This window comes from Aplidium turbinatum, chromosome 12 (assembly GCF_918807975.1).
Source record: "Aplidium turbinatum chromosome 12, kaAplTurb1.1, whole genome shotgun sequence".
In the NCBI taxonomy this organism is placed as follows: domain Eukaryota; kingdom Metazoa; phylum Chordata; class Ascidiacea; order Aplousobranchia; family Polyclinidae; genus Aplidium; species Aplidium turbinatum.
In genome coordinates, this window is record NC_137483.1 from 24,503,237 (window position 1) to 24,519,684 (window position 16,448).

Sequence of the window (16,448 nt, forward strand, 5' to 3'; positions counted from 1 at the left end):
TATAAAAAAAAGTCTTCTTCTTTTTGGTGATGAAAATATGGTATTAACCCTATGCCTAAGCAAATAAAGGCGCGTAGTTCATAGATATGCAACAAGGCAACACGTGCGGAGGCTTGTTTGTGTGTATTTAACATAGTATTATCGAACAATAATATATTTCAGAAGCTGAAATTAATTTGCTTTATAGCTATAAAGTTTATACAAAAAGATAAAACATCGAAGCTTGAAGCCACCAACTGAGCTACTGGTGTACAAACTGTACACCCATGTGGCTTTGAAGACTCACCAGCAAACGAAATAATTACCTTTGAAACGAAACGATGATTATGCTTGAAAGTGAACGATGGAGTGTTTTCGTCACGTGTTTAATTTTTTTTTTTAAATTTGCTGCAACGCAAGCTCCAGACAGCCCGGAACAACCAGCAGAACAACCAGTTGCCATATCAACGAATTCAGGTGAGCTATTTTGCTGAATAGCAAAGCTGGTAACTGTTTCTGGGAATTATATTATCAAAAAGATCGTAGTATAAGCTTTGGTCAACTGCATCATTTACATTACCTGCCTCATAAAGACCTATTCAAAAAAGGCAAGACCACTCACTTTTGTTACAGAGTGCAGAATCTTTTTCATTTAGTTGCTCGTGTCATCTTTATTTGTGACGTGTTGTAAATTTTTTAAATAATTTTGCAACTTGGTCAAACAGAGAATCTTGTATCATGTCATGTTATCTTTCCCCATTAACGTGCCGAGAAGGAAAAGAAAGTACTGCCCTAAATACTGTAGGCTATATGTTGTCACATGAAGCTCAAGGTCTGCCTTATGTTTTGTTTTTGCGTGTTGCGTTGTGGGTACGGATCTGTAGGTCTGACGAGAACAAATATTGAACAAACATTTTTTGTTTATGCGTCTGGAACGATTTGCTCATTGTTAGCATCCCCATCCCTATAAGCCATGTTAAACCTCAAGCAAATACTATAGTTGCAACATTTCTTTGAGTTGTAAGAGATTATGAGATAACAATTGCATTTCGAAACCTGGTTTGTTTATATGATATTGATTGATATTCTGTGCCCTGCTATTTAGCGTTTTAAACCTGAAGAACCTAGTGGTCTTTGAATTTAGTTATCTGGCATTCAATTTGTATTTGTATTGTTTATTTCTTTTCAGTGTTGACCAGACAAAGAAGTAGAGAGATGTGCATATATTTCTTAACAACTTCTCGTGCTCAATCTTACATCGAAGCTGTATCACAATGCACGAATCGTGGTGAGGGTAATGTTCTGGCAATTTTGGACACTGCTGCTTTGCGTCGATTTGCATCCAGACAGATTGGAATGTTGAACGATTCACAAAACCACAATTTCTACGTCGGAGCTCAAAGAATGAATGGACAGTGGAGATGGGCAGATGGATCACGTTTAGATGACGGTAACAACTTTATTTTTGTTAATAATTTAATATGTTGTTGAGTTTATAAAGTTGTGACTTGTGATGACGCAGAATGGAAACATTTCACAATTTTTAAACGTCTCTAGGCCAATAGAATTGTCTCTCAAAATCATGGTATTAAACTTGTTTTGTTTTTAAAAAAAAAACTAGCTTGGCCAATGGCCATGTTAAATAGGCATTTAACGCAGAGCAATGTCTTTTCAGTCGCCATGGCATCAAATTTGGAAATAAGTTAGATTTTAGTACAGGAAATTATTTGCTTAGATCGTAATTTTTAAATGTAAATCTACTTTATAATAATACATGGTTACCGCTAATAGTAGCGGATGTAGAAAAAAAATTAGGTGGTACCGAGTGGAGTTTTAAAAAAGTATACATTAAAGAGAAAATTGGCAGTGGTAAAATGAGTTCCGAAGAGGGGTCGTACTATTTCTCTCCAACATGCACAAATAGTGGATGGCACCATCCGAGATCTGTGAATGCGGTAAGAAGGAACATATCACACACCACGCCATATGGAACCAGTTGATCGATCATGCGCCGCACAAACCTCACAACGATTGAGTAAAGTTATAACACATCGGCCGAAACCAATCAAGACTTGAAAAGACAAAACATAGAGCTTCAATTAATCGGCGTGGATTATTATTTTAATTAGTTTTTTTAGACTTTGACCACTTTTCGATACTGCATAAAAACAAATTTTATTCAGATCAAAAAAATCATTGACTAACAAGATATTTCTTCTACTGACTCTAAGAACTAATTCAGGGCAATTTGAAGTTTGCGAATCCGAATACGAGCTCAGATTTTTTCTACTATTTCAAATTTTCAATAAGTGACAAACAAAAGTTGCTTTGTAGGGCTGTTTAACACAGAAATTTCATTTCCATGTTTTGAAAATGAAACCAGAATCTCTGATGGCACTTACAAAAATTCTTCGTCTTTACTTTCTTTCTTTCGATTTTATTTCAGGAAAGTTGTTCTCACTAAAGCTACATCTACACCTAGTCCTAGGGTGATACAAAAAGAAAAAAAAATCAAAAATGTATCAGGATAGGCCTAACGTTTCAAATAATTATTTTGACATTTTAATCAGCAGCTTAATTCAAGTTTAGTTGAGTGGTCAACCAATAACAAACCTGGGCAAGTTACCTTCGAAGAAAAAAGTGACTTTGATAAATTACCAAAATGCCAAACAAGAGAGAATACGATTAACGCAACAATCTGTGATGTGCGAGATATATGGCATAGAGCAGAGATACCCACCACTTAAAAATGAAATGTAGTAAAAAAACTAAAATCAATCTACCAATCGATCTCAATATGTTTAATGATTGGAATGAAAAGTAAAGTCAAAATCTGAAATGGTAAAAGAAAAAGAAAATAAATGGAAAAAATGTTTTGAGAAACTTTTTGATCTTGCACGTGCAAAAGCTAGTGGTAGCTATTCTATTCTAAGAAAGAAGATAAAGCGTTTGTCTACAAAGAGCATGGCAGATGGAAAAAAAGATTGGAATAGATTGAAACGAAATACAAAAGGAAATAAAAGCAACAGAAAAACAAGAAAAAATCCGAAGAAAAGATAAGATATTATAGAAGATATCATTCGAAGAAAGATAAGAAAATCGAATTAAATGAAACAGTTGTTCTTGAAACTAGAACAAGTTCCAGCAATTCTTCAAGTAAAACAGAAGATTTTCATCGACCAAAACCATCAGCATCAAAAGATCTTCAAAAGAAAAGGTAGGCTACATTAATACATTAAATGTAACCAGTGGCGCGGGAACTATTCTTTTCTAGGGGGGGCTGAAGCTGCTGTAGTGTTGTAAGTTTCTGGGGGGCTTCGCCCCCCAGACCCCCCTTGTGGGAGAACATTTAACTGGTAGTAGGTATTGTCGGTTCCCTCCTGTGTGTAATAAGACGCCAACAACACACACATTGTAAGTTGTAAGAAACGAAGAACACCAGCAACAAAAGCAGCTGTTCTGGAAATTAAAATGAAAAGGAACAAATTAGAAAGTGATGTGAAAGCGACAGTTTGTGGAAATGAGTTCTCACATGCTTCCGAAGATTGCTTTTCGCTCAGGTTTTTCTCTATGAGCTGTGTCATGAGTTTTTTGACATCGACAGTGTTCAAAATGTTTTGGTGGACATGCATCAACGCAAGACGAGTAAGACTTTTTTGTGTCATTGAGCTTCTCAACCACGTTTTCAGGAGCCATACAGCAGAAAAAGAACGTTCTGATGATGCAGCTGAAACCGGGAGGCAAAGGCAGAGCTCCACAACTTTTCCACGCTTCTTTGAAAAGATTTAGTCTTCAAGGGTTTAGTTGCGATAGTATCTCAGCAACCTTTTTAACGGAGTTTGCGGTTTTTCCACTTACAACATCGCTGAGCAAGGTAAGTTCCGTTTTTAGGCGATTTTTTCTGATGGCATCGGGTAAGCTGATAGTATCAGTATCAGATCCTTCCTCACCGTTTGCACAGCTCAGAAGGGCCTTCTCTCTGTTGGTTGCTGTAAGCAGATCCACTTGGTCGAATTTTCGATCAAGCTCAGCTTGAACAAAATCAAGGGTTTCGATGTATTGCCGTTTCCACGCTCCTTCTCCCGCAGACGACAAAGCATCCAATTCCTCTGTGTTTCGAACTCTTGCTAGAGTTTTGCTCGCGGGAATTCTTTGGCGTCTTTAGGTTATTGGCAGACGCAAAGACGTTCGCTGCTTCCACAAGCATGGAAATGGATTAATCTTTTCTGAGATTTTTGATCCGTTCGCGGAAAATGGTGATGATCCAAAGATGAAGAAGCAAAGATCTTCTTGTTTTGGAGCTGTCTTGCGACGGCTTCTACAAACTGAAAAAATTCACCGCTGCAGGTAATAGCAAAATAAAGCCACATCATGAGTGCTTATTTTACCAAGCTGAATATCTTTGCACGTGCGTCTCCTTTCATTGCACTATCTTCTGTCATGTGGGTCAGACATTGCAACAGCCAAACAGGGTATAAGGTAGCACGTAACAACATGAGCGAGGGCAGAAGCACAAACGCATCAACGAGTAGGAAACAAACCCAGCAAATTGCAGGCAACTTCATCCGTACCAAAAAGCGACATGAATAAAGATTTACGTTTAGACGATCGATTCACGAATTACAACTGCAACACCGTGAACAAAGTTTAAGGCATCTGCAATAAGCCTCACCTCCTTTGCAATGTCTTGTAAAATCAGATCGAGAGCATGATTACTGCAGTGAATGTATAACGATCCAGGGCATAATTCTAGTTTGGCCCGCACTCCGTTATAACAACCAGATGTCTTGCTGTTTCATGCTGCAAAGTGGATATTGCAGAAAGATGTCGAATAAACGATGCACCGCCATGTTAGCAAGGAGGGTGGCTGATATCGCTACTGCGAGGTATTATAGCTCCCTGTGAGTGACGACTCTTATTGCGAATGATAAGCGCGACCACATGTAACAGGAACTCGATTCATCGTAGCAATTATTGCTCGAATAATTTTCTGAAAATATGTTATGTACCTTAAATTTTCAGAATTTTCTAGGGGGGGCTGAAGCAATTTTAGAAAATTTTAGGGGGGGCTGAATTAGCTCTAGGAGGGGCTGAAGCCCCTTGAGCACCCCTACTTCCCGCGCCCTTGAATGTAACCATTTTTTTCTTCTCAGAATTTGCAAAGTTGTGACCCCTCAGACTTCCTTATTATTATACAACCGTTTCAATTGAAGGAAAAGACACAGATGATTTTAGTAACAGTCACTTAACTATTCGCCGAGCAAGACAAAAATCAAGAAAACCATTCAGTCAAAACTTGAAAAAAGATTTTCTAACTGAAAAATCCCTTGATTGAGATGAAAAACTATTCTCAGAAGTAAGCATAGTAAGAGACGTGGGTCAATTGCCAATCTTTATATCAGATAAATTGTTCAAGGTACTGGGAAACATATGGTTGAAGCAGTTCATCAAATGACACTTGTCTGAGAACTTTCTGATAAAATGAAAGGCATGAGTTTTGACACAGCGGCTTCAAATACGGAAAACAAGGAGCGTGCACCGTTATTGAACAAAGAATAGAGAAAAGCTTGTTATGCTTCTCCTGCAGGCATCAGATACTTGAAATTGTCTACGAGCCTGTCACAGTTCTTGGTCTACTCTACAAGCTTCATCAATTCTCGAACGTTTGGAGTTAACAATACAATTGATTGCTTTTGGAGTTAATTGATTTTGAGTTAACAATACAAAACTAATCTATTCAGCAAAAATTTTCATGTTTAATGGTTATTTCAAATTCTAGATAAACCAAAAATTCATAAGAAATGTGTAAATCTTATGTTTTCCTTTATGTAAAACATTGGTTTTCACACCAAAAGCAGCTAATGTTTTACAGAGTAATGTACTGATGCTAAAAGAACTCTATGAATATAAAATGAAAATTTAAAATGATATGAAATGCCAGGTTAAACCAGCTTAATAATTATTTGTGTTGTTCTTCGGAAGAACTGATTGCACTTGCACTTTTTTACAACAATGTCACCTTAGAGACAGAGAAAAACATGAAAGAAACCTTACAAAATCCTGCAGACTCAAAAGCATCTACGAAGACTGGTAAATTATGAAATCAGTAATTACCAAATTTTCGAAGACAAGCGTGCTACTGTGAACCATTGGGATTTGGTGACAGAAAATACTATCTTCTTCAAAATACTAGGATTGTCTCCGGCATTTTTAGAAAATTCAATTGTGGATTGGTCTCAAAAAACTGTGAAACGTCCAGTAAAAGCAGTGACGCGGTGCATGAGTGCTTTGAAAACCAACAACATTGCAAGGAATTACCGTCACCTTCAAAATTATTGTTTTGATTTGAAAATTTCAAGGATAGTTAACAATTTTACCTCCTGTTTTGCATCATCTCAACACACACGTTGTGCAAGTGCATAAGTTTCCCTCAAAGATTTTTGCCTTCAGTGTACAAACCATCATAGCGGTTTCATTTGCACAAAATCTTCACTTCATAGGATTTTTCCTCTGCCTTTCGTCTTCATTGCTGATGTGGAATAATGCTTGTCTTGGAACGCCATTCCGCTTCTGTTCTTGTGGCTCAGCCAACTCTTTAGCCAGTCTTTGGATAAAGTCTCTGTGAGAAACGTTTTCGTCATCATTGGCCTAATCTCTTTAAAAAGAACCTAGATATTGATAGCAGCAAAATCTAACGTGTTTTGGAATGTACTGTGCTGTATAGCAGGGGTCACCAACCTTTTTTACATGCGGGCCACTTTAGCACTAAGAAGAGCTGTGGCGGGCCGCACTAATAAAATTTTAGGTAGATTGACTCTTATGCTAGAAAAGAACGCATTTCCTACCCAGTATTCAGCGTTACATGTTGTTCATATTTATCGTAGAATATCGCAGCAACAAAACTAGTCGAACAACGCCACTGCCAGGCCAAGCTCCTTCAACAACACTTTTGACTTCTTTAACAGTGTCTAATAAACGCGGCCACTTGTTTTGCGCACTTATAGCGAGGCGAGCGGTTTCATGAGAATATTCATCGCCAAGCAAGAGTGGTGTTGTCACTTCGCTTCACAAAAGATATCTTGCAATTAACAGTTTCAGTAAACAAGGAAATGTTTGACACATCGCAATACAGGCAACAACAGTGACCTGCAAACATATCAATGAAAAATAGGCTCCAATACCAGGGAGAAAGAAACCAGGCACCATGAAACAAATGCTTGTGGAAATCACCGAAGAAGCGTTTCTATCGTAATTCATGAACAATGTTCCTTCTAAAAAAGCAATGAGTTGGTTTTTCATCCTTTTTGTGAGAGTCTATAAACCGTCTTTTCTTGATTATTAGAAAACTGTCACTTACGGTGCTTATCAGCATGGCAAGAATTGTTGATTAACATTTTGGAGTACTAAGCTAAATATTTTCGTATTATTACAACCAGAAAAAGTCTTTAAATTTATATATAATATTTTGCCAATTTATTATAAATTGAGTTGGCACACCGACCTATTTTGCCAACAAAAACTTGCATAAAGGGAACACTGCTCGTGAAACATAATAACGGTGAAACGCACAATAGTGAAAATAAGCAACCCTATGCTCACAGACAATTTCGAAATTCGAAAACAGACGTTTTAATCAACCACTGGGACAGTGTGGTTGGACATCGCATTGGAATAACTTTAAGCGACCCCCACCTAGAACTACCATCTGATTGGTCGGTCGCTGGAATCGTATGCAAAGCGAAAATATGCTTCCCGGAAAGTATTTTTTGCCTTCATGCACTTTAACTCCTCAAGAAAAGTATTTTTGGTTATACTTGTACGCTGATACCTTCCGCGGCCCGCACATAACAGCGTGGCGGGCCGCCAATTGGTGACCCCTGCTGTATAGCATAGACTACCTCCGTGTACCAGTTCTAGTATATATATTTTTAGGGGGGGTCTGTGCAGGAAAGACCTGAAATGAATGGGTTATGTTTATCGGGTAGAATTGTTTCAAAACAAAAATGCTTCATTCAAATAGCCTGAATGCATAAAAAATGTAAAGTAATCTGACGAGGGTGTCATCTAAGACAAGGAGGGAAAAAATCAATCTACCAATCGATCTCAATCTACCAATCGATCTCAATCTACCAATCGATCTCAATCTACCAATCGATCTCAATCCACCATTGTCTCTAAATGTTACTTTTCAGAAATGCATGGTTTGGTTGCATATTCGACCACACTAAACCAGGGCATTGAGCTTTAGACTTGCGGACTTGATGATTTTTACTTTCCACACAAAGTCAGTGTTTAGTTTCATTTGTCTTACTTCGGTTTTCTCATCAGAAAGAATTCTTGCAAAAGTTTTAATTTGGTGGCAGACAAAGTTTCAAAATTAAATCTGTCCCTCTGCTATGGCTGATTGGGTGATTAGTGGCAGACACTTTGAAGCTGCATTTGGTCGCAGCCGTTAGTCAGCAATCTAAGAGTGTGGCGCAGAGGAGTTACGCTTCTGTCATCATATACCAAACATTTGTCTCGCTATTAGTAAGCTATAGTACTGGCATACGTTTCAAGAGTGTGAAGAATATTTTTTATCGGACTTGGATTTATGCATTGAAATCGCCTTTGTCAAATATGTTCATGTTCAATGTCGTACACCAACATAGGAAGAAGTTTTCTCTGGCCCAAGTAGCTTGCTGGAATCAGCTTTGAACTCAATTAATAATTTATGTAGCATGGTTTTTGGTGTTGGATCCTGTACAAATTTATTCATGGCAACATTCTTAGAGTTCGTTTGATATTCTGTCTCGGAAACACTTTTGTGACCATTGCAACTTACATATGAAATTTGTTGTGTTTGAGCTTGTTAATTTTATGGTGTTTAAAATAATTCACCTCATAAAAGTATTTGCTTAGGCTTTTCCTTGGTGTTTTAAATCTCTTATTGTTAACTATATTATCCCTTGATTCCTTTTTAAACAATAAGCCCCACCGTAAAAAGCGTAATCGGATTTTACGTTCGAATTTGTTTCAATGAACTCATTGTGTACGTGTAGAAACGCTACTCTTATATACTGTACTCTCTCTCAGTAGGTATCATAGCTGATGCAGCCCTCGATGTAGAATGATGTTCCAGTTTGATCGATCTCGTGCGTCTTGCCAAATTTTAGTAGGGTTTTTGATATGTGGTTAAAAATTGTGCAAAAATGTGAATCTTTGAGCTCCTCTTGACCGTTTTCCTAGTATTTTTCCACTTAAAGATAAATCTTCAAGTTCGCCTTTCCTTACACATCTTTCATTTGCAGCACTTATAACTGGCAGTGGAGGAGATTGCGCGGTCGTTCAACCATTCGGAACCCTCTTGTCCGTCAGCTGCTTTTCGCCACATGGGACTTTATGTGAACGAATGGGTAAGAGAGCTATATTACTATACGTTGTAGGTAAGCTCGGTCTGATCATGATGATAATGGCTTAGATCCAATTGCGCCTAAGGAGGCACTTGCTCCCCTCTTAAATTTTAAATTAAAAAATCTTAATCTTACACTTAAATGGCCTAATTCATGCACTTAAAACTTTTCTGTTTTTTTTTTTTTAATTGTTTTTTTGATTGTTGTGAAACTGCTTCTCGTCTTTACCTTTTTTTTACTGAAAACATGTCGTACCTCCAGATCCTTTAATTTTTGAAACAGAAATTTCTCCAAAGTGTAGTACCACCAATATTTACTGCCGAAAATACGTTTTTCCGAAAACCATGATTTTAGACTTCGACAGATTTCGTTATAAGTGACTGTAGTGTTAATAGAAGCTAATCTGCTCCCAAACTACATAAGTTGTCTCAGGAAATGAGGGCTAGTCTGCATGTCCTTATTTGCCTTGTCAGCCAGGTGCCGTAATTTGTAAGAAGCTGCCATTACTATGGTTGAAGTAGTATCAATAATTTATGCAAGTTAACGAACTTGGCTGATTTTGCAATAACATGTTGCGAAATCTAAAGAACATTCTAAAGAACATGCAAGTCATTCCAGCTGTGTGTGGAGGTGACTAACCGGTCTTCTTCATCATGTGAGCCTCTGGGACCGAGAGACTACCTTTTTACCACTCTAGATTCACGATGTTCCCGAACTACACTGAAGGCTACTATAGAGCAGTCAGTATTTGGTTTCATCATCCAAGACGAGCAGACCTTCCGAATGTGTTCTGCGGTCTGTTCCTCAGCACCACATTCACATGGTGGGATGGACGGAAAGTGCTCCTCGTGCCCCATCCTGGAACATCTACACCTAAGCAGATGCCAAACAAAACTTGTCAACTAAGATCCTTTATCCCGACGGCACAGCTGCAAGGAGGAAATGGACTAGTTCAGACATCCCACCATCCTGCAGCTCAACATTGAAGGCTTTGCATCAAGCAAGATTAAAGTTGTGGAGCAGTTTTCCCATACCAACCGGGTACTCATCATCCACCTCCAAGAGACCCACTGCACCTCTGCAGATAGGCTAGCTATTCCCAATTACACGCTAGCCGGGCCTACCTAAGCAAAAAGCACGGCATTGCCACGTTTGTGCATGAGAGCCTGAATTCTACCTTTGTCGATCAATCTCCAACTGATGCCGAGATTGAGTGGGTGTGCATTTGTATCTCAGACTACAACATCGTCAACATCTACAAGCCCCCACTTCGCAAATCTTCCGTCATCTCTTCCAATGTACCCTTCCCCCAGTTTCTAGGCTGGCGGTTTCAACTGCCAGCACAACGAATGGGGTTTTATAACAACACAAGCAGAGGCAAATCGCTGGCTGACTGGGCCTCTATAAATCATCTTGCCCTATTATTCAACCCAAAGGAACCAGTCAGTTTCCACTCCGGTGGCTGGAGAACAGGGACAAATCCTGACTTGGCCTTTGCGAGTGTAGACAGCTCTCTTCCAAACAGACGTGTGCTTGAGAAGTTCCCACGGTCCCAACATCGTCCGTCCTTATTATTGAGCCTTCTGTCTCTTCAGAAACTTCAAAAAGTCGATTGGAATCAATGCATCCTCTTGACCAACAAGTCTACTGCACAATTACCATCACTTGAAACTTGTAACATAGTTCAGGCATGCCAGGAATTCTGCAGCAAAATAATATTTGCGGCAAAGGCTACAATACGACATGGCCGCCGAACCTTCTATACACCATGCTGAGACTCTGGGTGTGAAATTCTCTACCGCTCCTCCCTAAAAGTTACACCTGGTACTGCTTTTAACACTGCCGCCACCAGACTACTGTACTTGAGCGGCTGGATGCAAAAAAGCTTGCGCGATGGAACGAAGCCTTCCAAAACATTGACTTCTCACACTCAAAGTCGCAAAAGTCGACTCGCAAAGTCACAGTCGCAAAGCATGAAGCATTATCAACAACCTCACTTGGCGCTCAGAAAACTCCTCTCGCCAGTGCCCCGTTTCTGCCAATGCCATCGCTTCCCAGCTAGTGCAGAACGGGGTCTAAAAGACAAAGGACTGCCAGGCAACCCGTCTTGTCGCCAAAGAAGTATCTGCCCTGTGGCGAGTGGAAACATAACAAGAAGAAACAATCTCTGGAGATTTTACTCCGGAGGAGTTCGCCACCGTCCTCCGCCTAGTAAAACCACACAAGTCTCCAGGCCGGATAAGATCTGCCCTGAGCTTGTGCTCTATGCTGTGCGCTCAAGTTAAGTAGATTCAATGCTTCCTGTCTGCACCACCTCACAATCCCAAAAATTTGGAGAACATCTTTAGTGGTTGCGATCCCTAAGCCTCACGAGCCACCACAGGACCCAAAGAATTATCGTCCGATATTTCTCCTCTATGTTCCTTTCAAAATCCTTGAAAGACTGATCTATGCCCACGTCAACCCAATCATCGACCCGCTCCTTCCAAAAGACCAATCTAGGTTCCTCCGCGGAAAATCCACCGTAGAACAGGTCACCCTCTTGACTTCAAGACATCGAGGATTGCTTTGAGGCAAAAAAAGGCCGCACTGTCTTTCTAAATCTCAGAGCTGCCTATGACACTGTATGGCACAGCGGCCTTAATTGCAAGCTGCTTCGCCTGCTTCCTGACCGACATATGGTCCATATGATTATGGAACTTGTCAGGAATCGAAGCTTCACCCTCACCATAGGCAACACACGGTGAAGCAGACTGAGACGCCTGAAAAACGGCGTCCCACAGAGATCGGTCCTGGCTCCACTTCTTTTCAACATCTACACCCACGACCTGCCAACCATGGTGTCAACAAAATACACATAGCCTATGTGGATGACCTGGAAATTCTCCACTCCTCAAAGTCGTGGAAAAACCTAGAACACTCTAAGCCAAGACACAAAAACCCTCTCAGCTTATCTCCAAAAATGACGACTGAAACTCAGCGAGACCAATGGCAGCAGCTTTCCCCTTCCACAATCGGGAAGCTGATCCTAAGCTGAATGTCCAGAATAATGGAAAACCCCTGTCCTGCTGTTCCGAACCAAAAAATCTTAGGAGTGACATCAGACAGATCGCCAACATACCACCACCATTTGATGACAATGCGCAAGAAACTGACATCCCGCACTGTGCTATTCAATTCATAATATACCGGTAGTGCCTTTTTATGAGTAATAGCCTATCGTGAGAGTGGCATTTGTGGGGAAGCGTGACCTAGATTCCGTGAGAGCGGAATTTAGGTTTTGAATTTTCACAGTTGAAGTGCATTTTCAAATTTTAGTTCTCATAGATTTCTGCAAAATGTTCTCATAAATTTAAATTTGTTATTTAAAAACATGGTACATGTTACACGACGATTTATTATTTGGTAATAAACTGTAAGCTGATTTAGAATGAAGATTATATTTTTGTAAGTTTTATTGGACTTTTGTTTGTAGGACAAAATCGTCAATCTGCATGTTTAACTTCACCTTGTCGAAACAACGGAACCTGTGTTCCTGTCGGTTGCAATCGTCGGTGTGACTGCAGCAACAACTTTGTGGGAGAAGATTGTTCGACTCGTGAGTAATTTATGTCATTTTCAATACTTTGCAATAATGTTTCGAAACTTGGCCGAAAGTTCACAACCAGTCATCAGTGTGTGCACTAGCTGATTTGTACAAAATTACCGTCAAATTGCTTATAAAAGCTAAAACTTCGGTCCACTGACAGGTTTATTTCGTAGCAAAAGTGTTGTGTCTTTAGATTATCGCTATACTTGAGAGATTACGCTACATCAGTGTTGTGTCAATAAGAGACCAATATAAAAAAAGTTGGATCTCTGCATGGGAGGGCAACAGTGCATTTAGTTACAAAGACCTGTAAAAGTATTCACGGAATATTTGCAGTTAAAAGAACGCCAGCGGCTGTGTGTCTCAGTCAAGCAGCATCCTATGGTACTATGAGTTAGTGGTTCCTGACCTACATGCTGTATTCCTTGACCTCTCATTCCTGGCTCACTTTTGTTACTTAGTCTGACTTTGCGGTATTCAGTTTTACTCAGCAGTATTACTCAAGAGAATTCTTAATTTCTGAAGTCAAGCTCACCAATAACCATGTAGGACGACAGAGTATTGTACTGAGTTCTGGAATCGTTAGTTGTTCTGGTGTTTTCATTTGGTGTTCTTGTTGGATTCTGTCGTTCAGCGCTACTCAGTTAAAATAAGTCAATAAACGAATCAATAGTGAAGACCTCGTGTCCCGGTCACTCCTCGCCATCCAATCATGCCCAGGAGTGTCGCCGTCCTACTGATGGCTGTGTATGGGCGAGCATGCTAATCAGCAGCGTCCGCTACATCTGCATCTACATGAAAAAATGTTTCATGAAAAGAACAAAATCGAACTCTTTCATCCCCAGAAAATTAACGCACCTAGGTATTTTATAGCAGCTTGGTGTGAATGCTGAGTTGAGGACTGATAGTAATACAGTGGAGCTTGTGGACTTGTTTAAGATTTATTTGGCATACACCTTGTACAATTTAAGTCTTTATTCACCCGGAAATAAAATGTGCTAAAGTGAAGTAAAGTGCAAAATCAAAGACTGGCTGAGGAGAAGAGGTTTTGGCAATAATCCAAAGGGAAGATGAAAACCGATGCACTATCAGCTTCTAATTATATCAACTTCTCTATACATTATAAAACGCACGACATGGTGTGATGCCTGTATTTTGATAAGGTTGTCGATACTGAAGGGATTTTCTGAACTGAATAAATCTTTGAACATTCTGTGACTGGAGGTGCGATATTATGATTAATACAATGTAGGAGGATATATTTATGCGGGTGTACTGACGAGGATATATTTACGCAGGTGTACTAAATATTTCCTCCCAACGTTCAATTCAAGCTTACCCCTCAGACGACGTGATGTTGAGCTATCGAGTGAACTCCCAATTTAATGGAATTATCCAATGTGTTTTTAGTCAGGATGGAACCAATCTGAAGACTGAAAATTTCCAACAGAATGGAAGGTATGATTATTACTTTGTAAAATGAAAATGTTACCTTTTTGCTCTGGTTTGCAAAAACTAAAGAAAAGATGGATGACGTTTATTTAATCAAACACCCGACTGGTCGAATTTTGATTTTCGATCACTTATTCAAATAGAATAAAATTAATAGCCTACCTTAAACAGAATACCGAAGTTAGACTACATCCTTACAGCACTCAACATAAAATTAATACTAGCTTGGCACTCAAAGGAGTTTAACGCATACTTCAATACACAAACATCACTTACTTTTAAAAACACGATTTTATGTTTAATCGTCATTCAACAACTCTAACTCTGAGCTACAGCTAACCGCAGTTATGCGCGGTGTTACAGTATATCATTGTAGTACTGCCGTAACATTGTAGCACAGCCTACTAATAATAATGTTATTGTTTTATTTATTGTCGCTCTACAACAGCTAAGCTCTTTTAGCTACAATGAAATGTGCTAAAGACAGACAAAGATTAACCTACTCAAACCAACAAACCGACAAAACCGACATCAACATACATCTAATACACACAGCAAAAGACTGAGAATCTTGGAAACTTTTTATACAAGAGGCAGCTTTTTATACAAGAACAAGAGGCAGAATGCTTGGAATAAAATAAGACAATAAAAGAAGATCAGATTTACGATGTCATTACATTATTACCCGACTTGTCGTCACTGCGCTATGCAAGAAAGAACACAGTCGGTACCGTTTTTAAAGTCTTCGGTTTGACCCGACCTGGAATCGACCTCAGATCTACCAGCACAGCCTACTGAAAACTATTCTACTATTTATCAATTAAGAAGAATTCTTCAAATCGTCTACAATTGACAAATTAAGATCCGTGGACCCAAATGCTACCCCTTGGTTTCTCCAATCTGGCCTGCGTATGTTGGCAACAATAAATTAGTGTCTTTACCTTGAACTTATTTATCATTTCTCTTGTTCGGAAAGCCTGTTTAATTGACTCTGCAACAAAGCGATCAGGCTACCTATATTGACAATCAGGCTACCGTCAATATAAACTAATGTATTTTTACAGTGAGTGTCAGTGACATCTGTATAACTGAAATTTGAAAATAACTAAAAATATTTGAAAATTTAAATAAATCAGCAGGAGATGATCTATTCTGGCCAATCGAAATTAATTTTGAAGGTAGGCTGCAGTGTTAATTTATTTGGATTACAAGACATGTAACCAAGTCGTTCATTTCAAGCAATGTCGTGGGTTTGACACCTGTCAGTTGCTACAAATACGAGGCAAACGACTCGTATGTTAATGAATTCCCAAGAGACTTGATCTCATGTAGGCAGGTTTCCTCCCTAATTCAAGAGATCTGACACTTTTCTCTTCGTTTAGTCGTAAAAACGATTTGAGAGAAAAACGGATCTGGTGTTATAGCAGCTATAGTTTGTCTACTACTGTACTATCGCACGTTCTCCAGCAGTGGTGTGAAATATCCTCATGCTTTGTGGGTTGTTTATTGCTCGAAACGTAAGAATCTTGTTTGATTTCAGATTTGATTATGACGTAACGAACATCATCGACTCAAGGTTTCGATTTGCCTGCTTGATTACAATGAATGGAAGAGTCCACACAAGCACATTCTTAACAACACTAACCCTCATCAGACGTGAGTTTCCCTAATCTTAGTTTTTCCTGATTAAATTTATAAGTTGTAATTACTCAACAATCCCATATTAAATAGAATGTGAATTACATTAAAATTGCACCAAGTAATAGGTGCCTGTAATGGAACAAACTTATTGCGCTCTTGATTGTTAGCAAATCAATTTTTTTTTAACTGCATTGCTCTTGGCTGTTTAGGATTAGAATTAGTGTGGTCTGGAAATAGAATTGTCATAAAAACAAACATTAATGGTCGGGACTTCCTATTGTTGAAACCATGGTGAAAATATAATCATTACAACGTAGAAGTCTCTTCCAAATTAGTTTAAAACTATGAAAAAATTTGCGGTAGTTTGTCATCGTTGTTTGGTTATGTGTGAATCC

The 16,448-nt window shown here is 39.0% G+C and overlaps 1 protein-coding gene across 1 annotated transcript in view; it reads left to right on the forward strand.

Annotated features, from left to right (window-relative positions):
• The first annotated feature begins 320 nt into the window (after window positions 1-320).
• The window catches only part of LOC145780709 (uncharacterized), an 80,800-nt gene continuing 64,672 nt past the window's right edge, over window positions 321-16,448 (forward strand). Inside the window, exons 1-6 of the mRNA XM_082592329.1 lie at window positions 321-456; window positions 1,169-1,429; window positions 9,270-9,374; window positions 12,847-12,969; window positions 14,259-14,418; window positions 15,953-16,068. Coding sequence (XP_082448455.1) covers window positions 321-456; window positions 1,169-1,429; window positions 9,270-9,374; window positions 12,847-12,969; window positions 14,259-14,418; window positions 15,953-16,068 — 901 coding nt within the window. The remainder of the gene's footprint in view (window positions 457-1,168; window positions 1,430-9,269; window positions 9,375-12,846; window positions 12,970-14,258; window positions 14,419-15,952; window positions 16,069-16,448) is intronic.